Source organism: Entelurus aequoreus, linkage group LG07, assembly GCF_033978785.1.
Source record: "Entelurus aequoreus isolate RoL-2023_Sb linkage group LG07, RoL_Eaeq_v1.1, whole genome shotgun sequence".
Lineage (NCBI taxonomy): Eukaryota > Metazoa > Chordata > Actinopteri > Syngnathiformes > Syngnathidae > Entelurus > Entelurus aequoreus.
Genome location: NC_084737.1, coordinates 19,548,738 through 19,566,659, shown reverse-complemented (window position 1 = coordinate 19,566,659; position 17,922 = coordinate 19,548,738). Strand labels below are relative to the sequence as shown.

The 17,922-nt window shown below is 38.4% G+C and overlaps 1 protein-coding gene across 6 annotated transcripts in view; it reads left to right on the top strand.

Moving 5' to 3' along the window:
* The window catches only part of LOC133653482 (myelin transcription factor 1-like), a 154,999-nt gene that overhangs the window by 120,150 nt on the left and 16,927 nt on the right, over window positions 1-17,922 (top strand). For all 6 annotated transcript variants that reach the window (XM_062052795.1, XM_062052796.1, XM_062052793.1 and 3 more), the window contains 2 exons: window positions 4,504-4,595; window positions 15,117-15,220. In XM_062052795.1, coding sequence (XP_061908779.1) covers window positions 4,504-4,595; window positions 15,117-15,220 — 196 coding nt within the window. The remainder of the gene's footprint in view (window positions 1-4,503; window positions 4,596-15,116; window positions 15,221-17,922) is intronic.

Sequence of the window (17,922 nt, the reverse complement as noted above, 5' to 3'; positions counted from 1 at the left end):
TCGTATACTGTGTGTTACGTCTTATACTGTGTTACTTCTTATCATGTTTATTAATTATTTTACTGTGTTACTTCTTACATTGGGTGTTATTTATTACACTGTGTTAATTTGTATACTGTGTATTACTTCTTATAATATGTATTACTTCTTATATTGTGAGTTACTTCTTATACTGTGTTACTTCTTATCATGTGTATTACTTCTTATAATGTGTATTACTTCTTATATTGTGTGTTGCTTCTTTACTTCTTATATTGTGTGTTACTTTTTATACTGTGTGTTACTTCTTATAATATTAAAGATTAAGATTAAAGTACCAATGATTGTCACACACACACTAGATGTGGTGAAATGTGTCCTCTGCATTTGTCCCATCCCCTTGGGGAGCAGTGGGCAGCAGCGGCGCCGCGCCCGGGAATCATTTTGGTGATTTAACCCCCAACTCCAACCCTTTGTTGCTGAGTGCTAAGCAGGGAGGTTATGGGTCCCATTTTTATAGTCTTTGGTATGACTCGGCTGGGATTTGAACTCCAACCTACCGATCTGTGTTACTTCTTATACTGTGTTACTTCTTATATTGTGTGTTACTTCTTATACTGTGTTACTTCTTATGATGTATGTTGCTTCTTATAATATGTTACTTCTTATACTGTGTGTTACTTCTGATACAGTGTTACTTCTTACAATGTGTATAACTTCTTATACTGTGTAGTACTTCTTATTTGTGTACTCCAAGTAGTTGTGTACTTAGTATACTGTGTGTTACTTCTTATACTGTGTTACGTCTTATATTGTGTGTTACTTCTTATACTGTTTGTTACTTCTTATACTGTGTTACTTCTTATATTGTGTGTTACTTCTTATACTGTGTTACTTCTTATGATGTGTGTTGCTTCTTATAATATGTGTTAATTCTTATACTGTGTTACTTCTGATACTGTGTTACTTCTTACAATGTGTATTACTTCTTATACTGTGTAGTACTTCTTCTTATTTGTGTACTCCAAGTAGTTGTGTACTTAGTATACCGTGTGTTACTTCTTATTGTGTGTTACTTCTTATACTGTTTGTTACTTCTTTTACTGTGTTACTTCTGATACTGTGTGTTACTTCTGATACTGTGTTACTTCTGATACTGTGTGTTACTTATTACAATGTGTGTTACTTCTTATACTGTATGTTACTTCTCATACTGTGTGTTACTTCCTTTAATGTGTATTACTTCTTACAATGTGCATTACTTCTTGGAATGTTTGCTAGTTTTTACAATGTGTGTTGTTTCTTATAATGTGTACTACTTCTTACAATGTGTGTTACTTCTTATACTGTGTTTTTCTTCTTATACTGTGTGTTACTTCTTATACTGTGTTTTTCTTCTTATACTGTGTGTTACTTCTTATACTGTCTTTTTCTTCTTACATTGTCTGCTACTTATAATGTGGGTTATTTATTATACTGTGTGTTACTTATGATAATGTTTGTTACTTCTTATACTTTGTGTTATTTATTTTACTGTGTGTTACTTCTTATACTGTGTTACTTTCTATAATGTGTGTTACTTATTATACTGTGTGTTATTTCTTATATTGTGTTATTTCTTATACAGTGTGTTACTTTTTATAATGTCTGGTACTTCTTATACTTTGTGTTATTTATTTTACTGTGTGTTACTTCTTATACTGTGTTACTTTCTATAATGTGTGTTACTTAATATACTGCGTGATATTTCTTATATTGTGTTATTTCTTATACTGTGTGTTATTTGTTATACTGTGTGTTACTTCTGATACTGTGTGTTATTTCTTATACGGTGAGTTATTTTTTTATACTTTGTGTTACTTATACAGTTTGTTACTTCTTATAATATGTGTTACTTCTTATACTGTGGGTTATTTATTATACTGTGTGTTACTTCTGATAATGTGTGTTACTTCTTATACTGTGGGTTATTTATTATACTGTGTGTTACTTCTTATACTGTGTGTTATTTCGTATACTGTGTGTTACTTCTTATAATGTCTGGTACTTCTTATACTTTGTGTTTTTTATTTTACTGTGTGTTACTTCTTATAATGTGTTACTTTATATAATATGTGTTACTTTATATAATATGTGTTACTTATTATACTGTGTGTTACTTCTTATACTGTGTGTTATTTCTTATATTGTGTTATTTCTCATACTGTGTATTACTTCTTATACGGTGTGTTACTTCTGATACTGTGTGTTATTTCTTATACAATGTGTTGTTTCTTATACTGTGTGTTACTTACTGTATACAGTGTGTTACTTCTTATACTGTGTTACTTTTTGTACTGTGTTACTTTTTTCCATGTGTGTTACTTCTTAAACTGTGTCTTATTTCTTATATTGTGTGTTACTTCTGATAATGTGTGTTATTTCTTATAATGTGTGTTACTTCTTACAATGTGTGTTATTTCTTATAGTATATGTTACTTCTTATAATATGTGTTACTTCTTATATAGTTTAATATTTATTATAATTTGTTTTTACTTATTACAATGTGTGTTACATCATATACTGGGTGTTACTTCTTATAGTGTGTGTTACATCATATATTGGGTGTTACTTCTTATACTGTGTGTTATTACTTATAATGTGTCTTACTGCTTATACTGTGTGTTACTTCTTACAATGTGTGTTACTTTTTACAATGTGTGTTTCTTCTTATACTGTGTGTTACTTGTTCTACGGTGGGTGTGTTACTTCATATACAATGTGTTACTTGTTATACTGTGTGTTACTTCTTATACTGTGTGTTACTTCCTCTACTTTGTGTTACTTATTTTACTGTGTGTTACTTTGTATACCGTGTGTTACTTATTATACTGTGTGTTACTTCTTATAATGTGTGTTACTCATACTGTGTGTTACTTATTACAATGTGTGTTACTTCTTACAATGTGCGTTACTTCTTACATTGTGTGTTACTTCTTACAATGTGCGTTACTTCTTACAATGTGTGTTACTTCTTATAGTGTGTGGTATTTCTTATACTGTTTGTTACTTCTTATACTGTGTGTTAATTCTTATAGTGTGTGTTACTTCTTACAATGTGTGTTACTTTTTGCAATGTGTGTTACTTCTTACAAAGTGTTTTACTTCTTACAATTTGTGTTACCTATTACAATGTGTGTTACTTCTTACAATTTGTGTTACTTCTTAAAATGTGTGTTACTTTTTACAATGTGTGTTACTTTTTACAATGTGTATTACTTCTTACAATATGTGTTACTTCATATACAGTGTGTTACTTGTTATACTGTGTTACTTCTTATATTGTGTGTTACTTCTTACAATGTGTGTTACTTCTTACAATATTTGTTACTTCTTATGATGTGTTACTTCTTATACTGTGTGTTACTACTTACAATGTGTGTTACTTCTTATACTGTGTGTTACTTATTATACTGTGTTACTTCTTATACTGTGTGTTATTTCTTACACTGTGTGTTACTTCCTCTACTGTGGGTTACTTCTTATACAGTGTGTCACTTTTTATACTGTGTGTTACTTCTTACAATGTGTGCTACTTCTTATACTGTGTTACTTCTTACATTGTGTGTTACTTCTTATACTATATGTTACTTCTTACAATGTGTTACTTATATGGTCTGTTACTTCTTATACTGTGTTACTTCCTATACTGTGTGTTATTTCTAACACTGTGGGTTACTTCCTATACTTTGTGTTACTTCTTATACTGTGTGTTACCGGTACTTCAGATCCTGTGTGTTACTTCTTATACTGTGTGTTACTTCTTATGTGTGTTACTTATACTGTGTGTTACTTATTACAATGTGTGTTACTTCCTATACTGTGTGTTACTTTTTACAGTGTGTGTTACTTCTTACAATGTGTGTTACTTCTTACAATATGTGTTACTTCTTACATTGTGTGTTACTTCTTACAATGTGTGTTATTTCTTACAATGTGCTTTACTTCTTACAATGTGTGTTACTTCTTACAATGTGTGTTACTTCTTACAATGTGTGTTACTTTTTATAATGTGTGTTACTTCTTAAAATGGGTGTTACTTTTTACAATGTGTGTTACTTCTTATAATGTGTTTTACTTTTTATAATGTGTGTTATTTCTTACAGTGTGTGTTACCTCTTACAATGTGTGTTACTTCTTATAATGTGTGTTACTTCTTATAATGTGCGTTACTTCTTACAGTGTGTGTTACTTCTTATAATGTATTTTACTTGTTACAATGTGTGTTACTTCTTACATTGTGTGTTACTTCTTACAATGTGTGTTTTTTCTTACAATTTTTGTCATTTCTTACATGTGTGTTATTTCTTACAACGTGTGTTATTTCTTACAATGTGTGTGACTTCTTACAATGTGTGTTCTTTCTTACAATGTGTGTTACTTCTTACATTGTGTGTTACTTCTTATAATGTGTGTTATTTCTTACAATGTGTGTTACTTCCTACATTGTGTGTTGACTTTTTACAATGTGTGTATTTGTGCAGCCTCTCAGGATGCCCCAGAGCTTTGTATGCCAAGAAGAAAGCCAAGTTTCCCTCAGAAGAATATCTGAGCACCAAGTTCCGGGCCAGTGATGGTGAGACATGTTTACCAACTTCCCTATCCAAATGTAGTATAAGTACTTCATAAACACAGGACAATTACTTCATGACACCACAAACACGTTTGAGTTTGTAATGCACAACAATGTGATAGGACACCAATCTGTACTGAGTGAAAAATATGAACAATCATATTACAGTATCTGTAAAGTATTATTTCATGTTTTGTTAGTACACCGCTAGTCAGACAGCGTATGTACTGTAGTTGTAATAACATACATGACGTGCTGCTTGTATCATGATCGATATTAAAGTGACTCACTCGATGGACAGTTGTCTGTTTGGTCCATATGTTTTTCCAGTTTATTTGGGTAAGCACTCCATTTATGTCGAAATTGATTGGCTTCAAATTCCACATTTTGCAGCTTCGAGTCACTTTCTTTAACTATCTCGGCTTCCGTCTGCTCCAACGTCTCACTCTTCCTGTGTGCTCGCTTCTAGAAGCAGTAGTTTATCCTCAGTATATTCAGCTTCAAAAAGATAAGGTTGTGAATCCTCATTTGTCCAAAAATAGTCGTCTTTGTTGTTTATTACCAAGTCTGCAATGATTACTACACACTATACTTGTAGTGTGTATATTGTACAAATTACATGTTGTTATGAAGGTGTATGTTACTACATTATATATATACTTGTAGTGTGTATATTGTACAAATTACTTGTTGTTATGAAGGTGTCTGTTACTACATCATATATATACTTGCAGTGTGTATATTGTACATATTACATATTGTTATGAAGGTGTATGTTACTACATCATATATATATACTTGCAGTGTGTATATTGTACATATTACATATTGTTATGAAAGTGTATGTTACTACATTATTTGTATACTTGCAGTGTGTATATTGTACATATTATATATTGTTGTAAAGGTGTCTGTTACTACATTATATATATACTTGCGGTGTGTATATTGTACATATTACATATTGTTTTGCAAGTATTTGTTACTACATTGTACTGTATATATACTTGCAATGTGTATATTGTACATATTACATATTGTTATGAAGGTGTCTGTTACCAATATATATATATATATATATATATATATATATATATATATATATATATATATATATATATATATATATATTTGTGTGTGTATATGTATATGTATATATATATATATATATATATATATATATATATATATATATATATATATATATATATATATATATATATATATATATATATATATATATATATATATATATATTATATATCACAGGGGCCAGCCAGCGAAGGGCCATGAAGTTAGCCACAGATGCAGCAGAAGTGGCATCTAGGTGGCTGTGGATCAGGAGGGGAGAGGCGTGGCATGTAGGGCAGTAGCGCTACCTGGACACAGGCTGGGGCCTGATCAACCCTAGCCTAGGGGAGGGGGTCTGATTGTTGAAAGACCCGAAACCCCCTGTGATCCTAGGTTACATCTCTGAGGATGTGTCCAGTTGCACCATTGGTGTATTTAAAAAGTTGCTTTTCTGGGACAACCAGTGACTACCAGGAACAGTCTGGTTGACCACCAAGTACAGATTGGTGACAGCTGGAGAGACAGTGGACAGCCCAGAAAGACGGCACCGGGGCAGTGAGGGTTAGCATCCCGAGCTGCACCTTCTGCGAGGAAGGAACCCACAACAAGCTACGAATCGACCTACGGGAAATATACCCCCAGGGATTCCCGAGAGGGGCGGCGGAAGAGAATCCCACTGGACGGATCAAAGGATAACGACACATGGCAATGGAAACACGACGACGACTATGGAATGCATATGTGGGAAGGTATGTAAGAACCGACATGGCCTGCGGATCCACCAGGCCAGGATGAAGTGTATGCAGAAGGTGGTAGAATCACAGCGCACAGGAACTACGCCTGGTGAGACGCAGGAGGAGCCAGGCCCGGAGTCACCCCACAGTGCCCGGAGCCTCCAGGTGATGCAACCACCAGATGCACACAGGACATCAGAACATCGTCGGGTAAAGTGGCCCCAAGCTAGCAAGGAGAAAGAGTGGCTCCAGTTTGATGAAGATGCTGATACCATCTTGGAAACAACAGCCAAAGGGGAAGCTGATCGACGCCTCAAGACGATGACCACAATCATCATCAGCCTCGCTGCAGAGAGGTTTGGACTTGAGGAGAAGTGGGCAGCAAAGCCCCCCTACATCATGAACAATAGAGCGAGTAAAATCCAGCAGCTCAGGCAGGAACTGAAGAGTTTAAGGCAGCAGTTCAAGGTTGCAAGTGAAGAGGATAGGGGGCCTCTTGCGGAGCTACGTTGTATAATCCGCAAGAAGCTGATGACCTTAAGGAGAGCAGAGTGGCATAGGAGGAGGAGGAAGGAAAGGTCCAGGAGGAGAGCTGCCTTTCTGGCAAATCCATTTGGAGTCACAAAACAGCTGCTAGGATAGAAGCGAAGCGGTAAACTGGCCTGCTCCAAAGCTGAGGTCGACCACCACCTCAAGCAAACCTACAGCGATGGATGTAGAGAGCAAGACCTAGGCCCCTGCAGGTCCTTGATCAAACCACCAACACCAACGCTAGACTTCGATGGGAAAGAGCCGGGCTGAAAGGAGATCCAGGAGGTGGTCCGAAGGGCTAGAACGAGCTCTGCTCCAGGGCCCAGTGGAGTACCTTACAAGGTCTATAAGAACTGCCCAAGACTACTCTGCAGACTCTGGAAAATCCTGAAGGTGATCTGGAGGAGGGGCAAGGTAGCAGACCAGTGGAGACAGGCAGAGGGTGTGTGGATCCCAAAGGAGGAAAAGTCTCAGAACATCAACCAGTTCCGAACCATCTCGTTGCTGAGTGTTGAAGGGAAGATCTTCTTCAGCCTCATTGCCAGGCGACTGACAGACTACCTCCTGAAGAACTCGTACATTGATACATCAGTCCAGAAAGGAGGGATCCCAGAGGTATCTGGATTTCTGGAGCACACAGGCGTGGTAACTCAGCTCATCAGGGAAGCCAGGGAGAACAAGGGGGACTTGGCTGTTCTGTGGCTGGACCTCGCAAATGCCTATGGATCCATACCCCACAAGCTGGTCGAAGAGGCACTGAACCGGCATCACATCCCAAAGAAGTTCATAGACCTCATTCTGGACTATTTTGCCAACTTCCATCTGACAGTCTCCTCCGGAAAAACAACCTCCGACTGGCACAGGCTTGGAAAGGGGATCATCACTGGCTGTACAATCTCAGTCATCCTCTTTGCACTCGCCATGAACATGCTGGTGAAGTCTGCAGAAGTTCGTGCAGAGGGCCCCACTCCAGGTCTGGAGTCCGACAGCCACCCATCCGATCCTTCATGGACGACCTGACAGTGACCACTACATCTGTCCCAGGCTGCAGGTGGATCTTGAATGGCCTTCAGGAGGTGATTTCCTGGGCTCGCATGAGCTTCAAGCCGGCCAAGTCGAGGTCCCTTGTGCTAAAGAGAGGGAAGGTTACTGGCAAGTTCTGCTTCTCACTTGGCACCACCAAAATACCATCACTCACCGAGGAACCTGTGAAGAGCTTAGGAAAGGTGTTCAATTGCAGCCTGAGAGACGTAGCCTCCACAAAATCGACCAACCAAGACCTGGAGACCTGGCTGACCGTGGTGGACAAGTCTGGCCTTCCTGGCAAGTTCAAGGCCTGGATTTACCAGCACGGGATTCTCCCCCGGATCCTCTGGCCCCTCATGGTGTACGAAGTCCCCATTTCAATGGTGGAAGGCTTTGAGATGAGGGTCAGTAGGTTCCTGCGCAGGTGGCTGGGACTGCCGCGAAGCCTGAGCAGCATTGCTCTATACGGGCACAATAACAAGCTGAAGCTCCCCATCAGCAGCTTGAGCGAGGAGTTCATGGTGACACGGACCAGGGAACTCCTACAATATCGGGAGTCCAGTGACCCAAAAGTTGCCCAGGCTGGGATTGAAGTCAGGACGGGGCGGAAGTGGAGAGCTGCCGAGGCTGTGGATGTCGCAGAGGCAAGGCTACGGCAAAGGGTGTTGGTGGGAACAGTGGCGCAGGGGAGATCTGGCTGAGGTAGCAGAAGAACACCTCGCTATGATAAGGCGCAGGGGAAAGAGAAGAGGTCACTGATCCTCGAGGAGGTGCGAGCAGGAGTTGAGGAAAGGCGAGCCTGCCAGATGGCGGGAATGCGGCAACAGGGCGCCTGGACCAGATGGGAACAAGCAGCAGAGCGCAAGGTCACATGGACCGAGCTCTGGAAAGCCGAACCCCATCGGATAAAGTTCTTGATCCAGGCGGTCTATGACGTGCTGCCAAGTCCATCCAACCTCTTCACCTGGGGGAGGGTGGAGACACCAGCGTGCCCCCTCTGCCAGAGGAGAGGAACCTTGGAGCACATCCTAAGCTGTTGTCCGAAAGCCCTGGGTGAAGGGCGGTACCGCTGGCGACATGACCAGGTCCTGAAGGCCATAGCCGATACCATCTGCAGGGGAGTCAGTCACAGCAAGAGCCTCCGCCCAGTAAAGAGTACCGCTTTCATCAGAGCTGGGGAGAAGTCAACACTGGCTGCCCGGAACACCTCTTCTGGTCTGTTGGCAACAGCATGCGACTGGGAGCTGTCAGTTGATCTGGGCAAGCAGTTGAAGTTCCCTGACGTGGTTGCCAAAACAACACTAAGGCCAGATATTGTGCTTACCTCAGTTGCCTCCAAGCAGGTAATCCTCCTGGAGCTCACAGTGCCTTGGGAGGACCGTATGGAGGAGGCCAATGAGAGGAAGAGCGCAAAGTACTCTCAGCTTGTGGAGGAGTGTCGGAGCAATGGGTGGCGAGCGATGTGCCGGCCCGTTGAAGTGGGATGTCAAAGGTTTGTGGGAAAATCCCTCTACAGGGCCTACAGAATGCTTGGCATAACAGGGGCCAGCCAGCGAAGGGCCATGAAGTTAGCCACAGATGCAGCAGAAGTGGCATCAAGGTGGCTGTGGATCAGGAGGGGAGAGGCGTGGCATGTAGGGCAGTAGCGCTACCTGGACACCGGCTGAGGCCTGATCAACCCTAGCTGGGTCGCCTAGGGGAGGGGGTCTGATTGTTGAAAGACCCAAACCCCCCTGTGATCCTAGGTTACATCACTGAGGATGTGTCTAGTTGCACCATTGGTGTATTTAAAAAGTATATATATATATATATATATATATATATATATATATATATATATATATATATATATATATATATATATATATATATATATATATATATATATATATATATATATATATATACTGTATATACTTGCAGTGTGTATATTGTACATATTACATATTGTCATGAAGGTGTCTGTTACCACATTATATATATATATATATATATATATATATATATATATATATATATATATATATATATATATATACTACCGTTCAAAAGTTTGGGGTCACCCAAACAATTTTGTGGAATAGCCTTCATTTCTAAGAACAAGAATAGACTGTCGAGTTTCAGATGAAAGTTCTCTTTTTCTGGCCATTTTGAGCGTTTAATTGACCCCACAAATGTGATGCTCCAGAAACTCAATCTGCTCAAAGGAAGGTCAGTTTTGTAGCTTCTGTAACGAGCTAACTGTTTTCAGATGTGTGAACATGATTGCACAAGGGTTTTCTAATCATCAATTAGCCTTCTGAGCCAATGAGCAAACACATTGTACCATTAGAACACTGGAGTGATAGTTCCTGGAAATGGGCCTCTATACACCTATGTAGATATTGCACTAAAAACCAGACATTTGCAGCTAGAATAGTCATTTACCACATTAGCAATGTATAGAGCAGGGGTCCTCAAGTACAAATCTTGAAGGTCCACAAATGTTATTTTGAAACAGGCTGGGTCCGTTTATTGTCGGTCAAGCTTATATAGTAGCAGGAGGTACGTAGTAGTTTAACATTTTCTTAAAATTAACAAAAATAAAATAAATATCCAATAAAATACATGAAAGATTTTCTTTGAAACAAAAATAAATAAGAACTTAAATAAAACTTTCAGTTTTAACAAAAAATAAATACTTTTAAACACAACCCTCCTATCCCTGGTAAACAAATGACCTCAACAGATCTCATTCATGTGCAAATATAACTATGGTAGAGTACATCCCCATTGTGTAAAACACAGCTGCTGAATGGGGGAATTGGGCTCTTGGGGTTGAAGCCAAGACTTTGAACTTTGGCACAAAAGGTGTGATGGCCAGTAGGTAGGATGAAAACATATTGCTCTGTCCATTCTTCCTTGAAACGTCGGTTTTCCCTGTCCACCTTTCTTTTACCAGCCTGAGCCGACTTGGAGCATGCCATTGTGATTTGATTCACATTCAGTGACTGACGAGTGAACAGTTAACGAAGTAGCGATATGAGACAACTGTGTTCCATGCATGTGGCATGAGCGCTGTATGACCCAGGTGGTAACAGCCTATCAGCGCATCGTTGTGATAGAGATGACACCCATACTCTGATTGGCTGATTCCACAGCCAATCAGAGTGGCGTTCTCTCACTCTCACTCTCTCTCTCTCTCTCTCTCTCTCTCTCTCAGACAGAGAAAGAGAGAGACGGAGTGAGTGAGACACGGAGAAGTGTAAACGAAACGTGGAGATATTTGACTAAAAACAGCAAAGAACGTTGACTTGCGCTAGCGATAACTCAAAGATAAATACAATTATTATATTTTTTTATAATAATTATAATTATTTAAAAAAAAAAAATTTTTTTTTTTTTTTACTATTATTCGTGCTGGGTCCGGACGGACACGTCGCTGGGTCCGGACATGGACCGCGGTCCGCCTGTTGAGGATCACTGGTATAGAGTGTATTTCTTTAAAGTTAAGACTAGTTTAAAGTTATCTTCATTGAAAAGTACAGTGCTTTTCCTTCAAAAATAAGGACATTTCAATGTGACCCCAAACTTTTGAACGGTAGTGTATATATATATATATATATATATATATATATATATATATATATATATATATATATATATATATATATATATATATATATATATATATATATACTTGCAGTGTGTATATTGTACATATTATATATTGTTATGAAGGTGTCTGTTTATACATGATATATATACTTGCAGTGTGTATATTGTACATATTGTTATGAAGGTGTGTGTCACTACATTATACTGTATATATACTTGCAGTGTGTATATTGTACATATTACATATTGTTATGAAGGTGTCTGTTACTCCATTATATATATACTTGCACTGTGTACATTGTACATATTACATATTGTTTTGCAAGTCGTTGTTACTACATTGTACTGTATATATACTTGCAATGTGTATATTGTACATATTACAAATTGTTATGAAGGTGTCTGTTACTACATTATATATATACTTGCAGTGTGTATATTTAGGGATGATACTCGAAACCGGTTTTCCCGGTTGTTCGATAAGAAAATAACCGAGTCCTCGGACTCGAATCCCTTTTTGAGAACCGGTACCCGTTATCGAGACCACTAGAGTAAGGAAAAAGAGTTGCTTCTTTATTCGAATCCCTCGGAACGAATCCCGTCCCGACCAGAAATGCTCCGTGTGACATCACAATAAATCAGTCATGTAGCTCAGTCATTAGGCGCAGATAGCGAAAGCAGGAAAACAATGGACTGGAAAAAGCGCTCCAAGGTGTAATAAAGTTCAAAACAAAAGGTATAATCCAATGAATAACTTTACTGAGAGATTTGAGCAGGGTACAAACTCATGAAGAACACTTTTACGACCCACCGGAAACATAGCAACCAGGCTAGCAACGCACCTCCTTTACGGCAGCTGGCGCAACGTTCTTAAAGCAACCGCAGCACATACATATATAAACAACACATCTCCCTTTTTTAACTTTTGTTTTTCACACTGTATATGTGTTGTCTGTCTAATTATAAAAAAAGCAGACGAGGCGTGTTGGCTAAGTTCTTGACGTTTACTTTCACGGGTGACGACATGCAACAACACTTTTCGAGGCTACCGCGCATGCTCGTCACTCCCATTGCATGATGGGTAGTGTAGTTGTTATATTCCCTAGCTCGTAACATCTTTCCCCCTATAAAGAAATAATGTTAACTCAATAAAGTGTATTTCTTTTTTTAGCTTTAACTTTTAATTTTTTTAGCATTGTAACCACATTTGCAAACAACTTTTCTCTTCATAGAATTTTCTTTCTTTCTTTAAAGTGCAAAAATGTCAAAGCATCATAAACAGTTATGTCAAATAGCAGCACACTGCTCCCCAAGGGGATGGGACAAATGCAGAGGACAAATTTCACCACATCTAGTGTGTGTGTGACAATCATTGGTACTTTAATCTTTAATCTTTAAGAATTGCACTTTTTGGAGAGCTGTATTATTTCCAGTTTTGTGCCCAAGGGACTGATTTTATTTAACACTATATTATTATTTATACACCTATAGTGATCACAGAGACGTTGTTTTTGTGTTACTGTATATATTTGTTTTTCTGAAAAATCCCACTTCATATACTTTGGGTAACAACAGTCAATGTTTATTTATTTTATTTTATTTTTTTAGGGGGGTAACAGTCAATATTTATTTATTTATTAGATTAAATTGTTTTCTTATATAATAAAAGTGAGCTTTTGTTAAACCAAATATTGTGTGTTTTTTTCCATATACAACAACCTATCTGGACTCGATAAGAGAATCGATAAGGAATCGGTTCGATAAGAGGATTCGATAGTAGACTCAAACTCGATAATTTCTTATCAAACATCATCCCTATGTATATTGTACATATTACATATTGTTTTGCAAGTCTTTGTTACTACATTGTACTGTATATATACTTGCAATCTGTATATTGTACATATTACATATTGTTATGAAGGTGTCTGTTACTACATTATATATATACTTGCAGTGTGTATATTGTGCATATTACATATTTTTTTGCAAGTCTTTGTTACTACATTGTACTGTATATATACTTGCAATGTGTATATTGTACATATTACATATTGTTATGAAGGTGTCTGTTACTTCATTATATATATACTTGCAGTGTGTATATTGTACATATTAGATATTGTTTTGCAAGTCTTTTACTACATTGTACTGTATATATACTTGCAATGTGTATATTGTACATATTACATATTGTTATGAAGGTGTCTGTTACTACATTATATATATATATATATATATATATATATATATATATATATATATATATATATATATATATATATACTTGCAGTGTGTACCGTATATTGTACATATTACATATTGTTATGAAGGTGTCTGTTACAACATTATGTATATACTTGCAGTGTTTATATTGTACATATTACATATTGTTATGAAGGTGTCTGTTACTACATTATATATATACTTGCAGTGTGTATATAAAACATATTACATATTGTTATGAAGGTGTCTGTTACTACATTATATATACATATTTGCCATGTGTATATTGTGTGTTGTTGTCTCTCATAAAGTGAAGTTCCCCTTTAAGTGTTGTCCGATACCAATGTCGATATCATACGATACGATATCATACGATACGATATCAACAGGAATGATACCTACTTGCATTATTTCATAGTTAGAAAATGTTTGATCAAACCGATGGATCATGTTTATTCCTATTTCAAACTTGTACAAAAAGTACGACAGGCATTACAAATGTCACACAATTGGCAACAAAAAAGACAACAAAACAAACCATCCAACCTCATCTTTTCCAATATCGTTAAATATTTACTGAAGTGCAACAAATATTTGAACTCTATTTTCTTTGTGAGGTTTGTTTACCTTTTAAAAATACTACAGTCGTGAAAAATATGTTTATTGCGTTTGAGAGTGTTACTTGCATTGTTGTTATTATATATTATGTAGGGATAGTAATTGATAAGATTTTTCCGGTTCCGATCCCACTTTCAATTTTTCTTAACGATTCGGTTCTTTATCGGTTCACATATTTTGGTACTTGAAGCAGACTTACTGTTAGCATGTTAGCTTTGTCATAGCATGTTAGCTTTGTCAGCTATTTTACATGTATACAGCCCAGAGTCACATATTTTGGTACTTGAAGCATGTTTACTATTAGCATGCTAACCTCAGCATGTCAGCTTTGTTCGTCTTGTAAAAATGTCGGCAAAGTTGGGAGCGCCATGTTGCTGTTTGACGTCATCCTCACCCGGAAGAACCGTTAGTGGAATCCTTTAGGAAAAAATGTAAAAAAAATGCCAAAAAAGAACCGGTTTTCAATTCCCATCCCTAATATTATGACTACATTAATGATGAATTTGGCCACATTTAATGTAAACATCTCAACTATTCGACATTATTATTGTCAAATGCCTCCAATTTTATCTGCATGTATGCTTTTGACTCTTTATAACAACCACCTTCAGTAGGACATGGCTTTAAAACGGGTTTAAGTTGCATTCAGAAACCCGGCGTTGTTACGTACTGTTGCTTTAAGAGTGCGCCTGAATGTGTTTTGTGTCCTTTTCACCTTTAGTTCTCGACAGCGACGAGGACATCAAGCAGCTGAACAAAGAAATCAGCGACCTCAACGAGTCCAACAACGAGATGGAGGCTGACATGGTCAACCTGCAGACTCAGGTGTGTGTGTGTGTTTGTTCTTGTATTTCTACCTTACTTGAGACATCAACAAGGAAAAGTACCTTCCATAAGTTAGGACATAAATCATGGTCCCAATATGGAAAACCATTGCATCTAATAGAAAATTTCTCATTTGCACCCCTGGTGGTGAAATATTTCAAAATTAGGGTGGTCGCAAAAAGGAGGGATTTTTCAAATTGACTGTGTCGGTTTTAAAAGTGCTCCCCCTCTGGTCAACATATGTAATAACAAGTGTGTGTAATTGAAATGTGCCCCCTTAGGCCAAAATCAATTAAAAGAATATGTAAATAGAGACATACTGTAATAACTTGAAGTCAATCAATCAATCAATCAATGTTTATTTATATAGCCCTAAATCACAAGTGTCTCAAAGGGCTGTACAAGCCACAACGACATCCTCGGTACAGAGCCCACATACGGGCAAGGAAAAACTCACCCCAGTGGGACGTCGGTGAATGACTATGAGAAACCTTGGAGAGGACCGCATATGTGGGTAACCCCCCCCCTCTAGGGGAGACCGAAAGCAACGGATGTCGAGTGGGTCTGACATAACATTGTGAAAGTCCAGTCCACAGTGGATCCAACACATCAGCGGGAGTCCAGTCCACAGCGGGGCCAACAGGAAACCATCCCGAGCGGAGACGGGTCAGCAGCGCAGAGATGTCCCCAACCGATGCACAGGCTAGTGGTCCACCCGGGGTCCCGGCTCTGGACAGCCAGCACTTCATCCATGGCCACCGGACCTATGCGACTCCCCCTCGCAAGGGACAGGGGAGAAGAGGAGAGAAGAAAAGAAACGGCAGATCAACTGGTCTAAAAAAGGGGGGGTCTATTTAAAGGCTAGATTATACAAATGAGTTTTAAGATGGGACTTAAATGCTTCTACTGAGGTAGCATCTCTAACTGTTACCGGGAGGGCATTCCAGAGTACTGGAGCCCGAATAGAAAACGCTCTATAGCCCGCAGACTTTTTTTTGGCTCTGGGAATCACTAATAAGCCGGAGTTCTTTGAACGCAGATTTCTTGTCGGGACATATGGTACAATACAATCGGCGAGATAGGCTGGAGCTAAACCGTGTAATATTTTATACGTAAGTAGTAAAACCTTAAAGTCGCATCTTAAGTGCACAGGAAGCCAGTGCAAGTGAGCCAGTATAGGCGTAATATGATCAAACTTTCTTGTTTTTGTCAAAAGCCTTGCAGCCGCATTTTGTACCAACTGTAATCTTTTAATGCTAGACATAGGGAGGCCCGAAAATAATACGTTACAGTAATCGAGACGAGACGTTACGAACGCATGAATAATGATCTCAGCGTCGCTAGTGGACAAGATGGAACGAATTTTAGCGATATTACGGAGATGAAAGAAGGCCGTTTTAGTAACACTCTTAATGTGTGACTCAAACGAGAGAGTTGGGTCGAAGATAATACCCAGATTCTTTACCGAGTCTCCTTGTTTAATTGTTTGGTTGTCAAATGTTAAGGTGGTATTATTAAATAGATGTTGGTGTCTAGCAGGACCGATAATCAGCATTTCCGTTTTCTTAGCGTTGAGTTGCAAAAAGTTAGCGGACATCCATTGTTTAATTTCATTAAGACACGCCTCCAGCTGACTACAGTCCGGCGTGTTGGTCAGCTTTAGGGGCATGTAGAGTTGAGTGTCATCAGCATAACAGTGAAAGCTAACACCGTACTTGCGTATGATGTCACCCAGCGGCAGCATGTAAATACTAAAGAGTGCAGGGCCAAGAACCGAACCCTGGGGAACTCCGCACGTTACCTTGACATAGTCCGAGGTCACATTGTTATGGGAGACGCACTGCATCCTGTCAGTAAGATAAGAGTTAAACCAAGACAAGGCTAAGTCTGACATACCAATACGTGTTTTGATACGCTCTAATAAAATATTATGATCGACGGTATCGAAAGCGGCGCTAAGATCAAGAAGCAGCAACATAGATGACGCATCAGAATCCATCGTTAGCAATAGATCATTAGTCATTTTTGCGAGGGCTGTCTCCGTAGAGTGATTTGCCCTGAAACCGGATTGAAAAGGTTCACAGAGATTGTTAGTCACTAAGTGTTCATTTAGCTGCTGTGCAACAGTTTTTTCGAGAATTTTGGAAATAAACGGAAGGTGGGAGACCGGTCGGTAGTTTACCATGAGGTCAGGATCGAGGTTAGGTCTTTTGAGCAGAGGATGAATAACCGCTTTTTTGAATGCTAGGGGAACAGTGCCGGAGGAAAGTGATAAGTTTATAATATTTAACACTGATGGACCTAATAATACAAACAGTTCCTTGATAAGTTTCCCAGGAAGTGGGTCAAGTAAACATGTTGTTTGTTTTATCCCACTTACACGCTGTAATAATTCCTCTAATGTTATTTCATCAAAAATAGAGAGACTATTTTGGAGGGCAGTGTCCGTCGTATATACAGTCGTATTTGTGTTAATAGAACCCAGTTGTAGCTGGGATGCGTTGTCTTTAATCTCCTTTCTAATGAGTTCAATTTTCTTATTAAAGAAATTCATAAAATCATCTGCCGAGTGGGTGGAGCTACTGGGAGGAGTCCCTTGTTGGGTTAGCGATGCTACTGTACTAAACAGAAATTTAGGATCGTTTTTGTTGAGGCGGATGAGATTTGAGTAGTATTTAGCTTTAGCTAAGGTAAGCATGCGT